The sequence below is a fragment of the Trypanosoma cruzi genome, genomic scaffold (genome assembly GCF_000209065.1).
Source record: "Trypanosoma cruzi strain CL Brener 1047053516027 genomic scaffold, whole genome shotgun sequence".
Taxonomy (NCBI): Eukaryota; Euglenozoa; class Kinetoplastea; order Trypanosomatida; family Trypanosomatidae; genus Trypanosoma; species Trypanosoma cruzi.
In genome coordinates this window covers 66,916-70,124 of record NW_001849499.1, presented here as the reverse complement: position 1 = coordinate 70,124, position 3,209 = coordinate 66,916, and the positions used below count along the sequence as shown (strand labels likewise).

At 42.5% G+C, this 3,209-nt stretch overlaps 3 protein-coding genes across 3 annotated transcripts, besides 8 other annotated features; all 3 read right to left on the bottom strand.

The window, feature by feature from the left end:
* Window positions 1-3,209: a sequence feature (heterozygous, non-Esmeraldo-like haplotype).
* Window positions 56-94: a sequence feature (AT_rich).
* Window positions 75-430: a mobile genetic element.
* Window positions 535-571: a microsatellite.
* Tc00.1047053472777.30 (protein disulfide isomerase, putative) lies at window positions 601-1,092 on the bottom strand (the record flags this gene model as incomplete). The annotated part of the gene is made up of 1 exon (XM_797829.1): window positions 601-1,092. One exon carries the CDS (start codon window positions 1,090-1,092, stop codon window positions 601-603), a length of 492 nt encoding a protein of 163 aa, XP_802922.1.
* Window positions 1,301-1,335: a microsatellite.
* Window positions 1,390-1,446: a microsatellite.
* Window positions 1,480-1,504: a microsatellite.
* Window positions 1,641-1,706: a sequence feature (A-rich).
* On the bottom strand, window positions 1,779-2,543 carry Tc00.1047053472777.20 (hypothetical protein, conserved; the record flags this gene model as incomplete). The annotated part of the gene is made up of 1 exon (XM_797828.1): window positions 1,779-2,543. The coding sequence occupies one exon, from the start codon at window positions 2,541-2,543 to the stop codon at window positions 1,779-1,781; it is 765 nt and encodes a 254-aa protein (XP_802921.1).
* Window positions 2,980-3,209, bottom strand: Tc00.1047053472777.9 (hypothetical protein, conserved; the record flags this gene model as incomplete). The annotated part of the gene is made up of 1 exon (XM_797830.1): window positions 2,980-3,209. A coding segment is annotated over one exon (230 nt), but the record flags the coding sequence as incomplete, so codon positions are not given.

Here is a 3,209-nt window from a genome sequence, read left to right as displayed (position 1 = left end):
TAGGGGAAAATGGGAGGTAAAGCAGAAAGCAGTGCATTGCCTAAATCTTTTCCTCTAAATAAATAAATATATATATTTTTTATATATTTTTTTTGGACCGCTCACGTGGCTTTGTGTGCTCAGCTAGGGCCTGAGGTATGTATTACTTACGACGTGGCAGACTTTGGGATCCTCCAGCCACAAGACCACGCCGCGTGGCGGGAATCAAAATGGGTGGGTGGAATGGCAAAATAAAAAACAAAACCAAAAAAATTTATCCGCTCCCTATCGGTCCCCTGCTGCGCTCCCCACTAACGCCGTTGCCTTCCCAAGAATTCATACGGTATGAAAGGTGTCGTAAAGAAGTGTGTATTTCTCTTTACCAGGATACATGCATGTACACCAATCAAGTTCGCCAGCCCTCCCGCGATTATTCTCTTCAGAAATTCCTAGTCCTAAAGGCAGCAGGACACCACCTTGTGCACCACGGAGAAAGTGATTGTGCCAACAGGATACGAGTTTGCGTTGGTGTATATAAACGCATTAGCTTACAGCAAATAAAAATAAAAATAAAAATAAAAAATAAATAAAAGCCATCAAGCACAACATTTTGTGAAACTTTTATTTAATTTTCTGTTTTAGGTAAGCCATAATAGTCTCAGGGGATCGTTCTCCTCTGTAGCGAACCCCTTTTTTTTGAAAAGGCCGCACCAAAAAAAGGGAGGGATAAGAAGTCACTTTAAACTTTGAGGCCAGTTGTCGGAGCCGTTTACTGTCCATCTTGCCCACAATCAGCTTGGCTCTCAATGCCTCATCCTCCTGCACCATTGCAGCCAGCTTCGCAAACTCCGGGGCAAACCTCCTGCAGTGGCCACACCACGTGGCGTAGAACTCCACAAAAACATATTTGGATTGGCCAATTATTTCGTCATAGTTGGAAGGTTGCAACTCGACCACGCCTTTCATCGCCGCACCCGGCCCATCGGCGGGAACACCCATCTCCTGACCGTAAAAGTCATAGACTGTATACATGTATACAAGCAACAAAATCAACAGTATAGCAATCCCCGTCGTCACCCAAGTGAAAACTGGAAGACACGTCTTCCGTGCCATCTTTACTTCCGTATCTTCCTTTTAGATTTGTAATCTCAAAGCCCCGTGATTGTTATTTCCTTGTTTTTTTGTTTTTTTTTTCGTTTTACTGTAGGTTAAAAGGAAAAGGTTCCCCTTCGCTACCAACGATAAATCTTTTCTTTGTTCCCTCTCCACCAGTAATGATGTACTGACCCTTATTGTGTTCGTAGCTGTCAATGGCAAGTGCAAAAAAAAAAAAAAAAAAAAAAAAAAAGAAAGAAACTGAAAAAAGTACACTCCATCCTTCTCTCTATTATTATCAGAAATTCACAAGAGATATATGCATGGATGTATATATATATATATAATAGAAATACATATATACGTATGTATGTGTGTGAAGAGTACGAAACAAACAACCGCAATATAAATAACTAAATAAATAAATAAAAGATGCAGCTGTATTTATTCGCTCCATTTCCTTTTTTTTTTCCCCTTTTTAAATATATACGTGTGTGTTACTAACATCGTCTGCTTCCTCTCCGTCTCTCACCTTCGCTTCTTTTCCCCACAGTTTCTCTGGTGGGTTTTATTTTGTTTTTGTTGTTTTTTTTTTTTTTTCGCTTCTTTTTTTTTTTTTTTATTTTTATTTTCGTTCTTTCGCATGTAAAATAAACGATGGAGAGAAATTATGACTGGCACCACTCCCACTTTTTAGTCATCCTTCACACTGACTTCTTTCCAGTGACGGCTGGTGTTAGGGTCTTTTTGCCCTCTACGTCTTCCCCTGCCAATTGCCTCCGTAGCCTCTGCATCTCACGCGTTGACTCCTTGCGTTCCTCCTCTGGCACCAATTGCATCAGGCCCATCATCCCCATTGACACAAGCATCAAAAGAATCATGGGATTCATTAAAAAGTTCATAATACTATATTGCTCCCGTGGTACATAGTACGCATGCACACCCGTAAATGGAATAATAGCTGGCGATGCATCATCAAGCCCTGTCCCTTGCACAGGTACCATTGTACCGTCATTGATGTAGGTCCGAATAATCGGTCTAACGATGCCTTGTATTGTCTTCTGTGTGACGTCAACACGAATGGTAGGGTAAATAAAGTTGGCATATTCTGCATGAAGGTGGTAGGCGCCATATGGAACGTCATGCAGGACAAATGAACCATCCATCCTTGTTGGCACGCGCATAATGCGTGCACCGTTACTGAGCACAACCTCTCCACCCTGCACACGCCACAGTGGGTCTGCAGAATCCGGGTGTTGATAAAAGTTTGGATGAATCAACAGACGGCCGTAGTAAGTCGGCGAGGCGGGCAGCTGCCGCTCATGAGACTCCACCTCCTCTGCCACCGCAACAACGGTACAAAACAAGAGAAAAAAACATAAAACAAAGAGAGCATTGCACCCCGTCCCCACAATCCCCTTCGCCGTCCTCTCGCCTGCCAACATCGTAACCCTATTCATAGATCCCATAACTTCCTACACGAGAAAAGACACGTCTTTTAATGTCACCTCCCCTTTCCTTTCGATTCCCGTTTCTTTTTAGCGTTTTCTTCCCTCACCCTCAGAATAATCCAGTGGGAAAAGAGGGATGTTAAAGTCCCACATGCATACATGCAAGCATAGAGGCAAGAGAAGTAAAGAAATCACGGCGATGTCATTGAAAAAAAAACCAAAAAAAAACGGAAAAGACACATCCATTCCGGTGGATGAATACAAACAACAAATCCATCCAAAGGAAATGACATGCACCAAAAATACAAACAGAGAGAAATGGCATCTTCACAATCCGTATTTCAAATTTATTTTCAAGAACAAGCAAAGGATGAGAACACAGAGAAGCCACATACTCACACACATAAATGCAAATACGCACGCAACGGAGAAGAATAAAAGAAGGACTGGCTTTCTATTGCACAACGAACATGATAAGCACTATAAGAATGATCACCAAAACCACAATACAAATAATCTTCTTACGGTCACTGGCCGAGTCTAACAGTCTAGAAGTCTTCTTTACCACATTTTCCAGACGCATCTGCGCCCGCGTCATGCCACTGTCGATATCGTCCAGCACATGTTCTTGCGTGTCGAGTTCGTCCCTGACGTTCACTGCAGTCTCCCTCACACGACGTACAC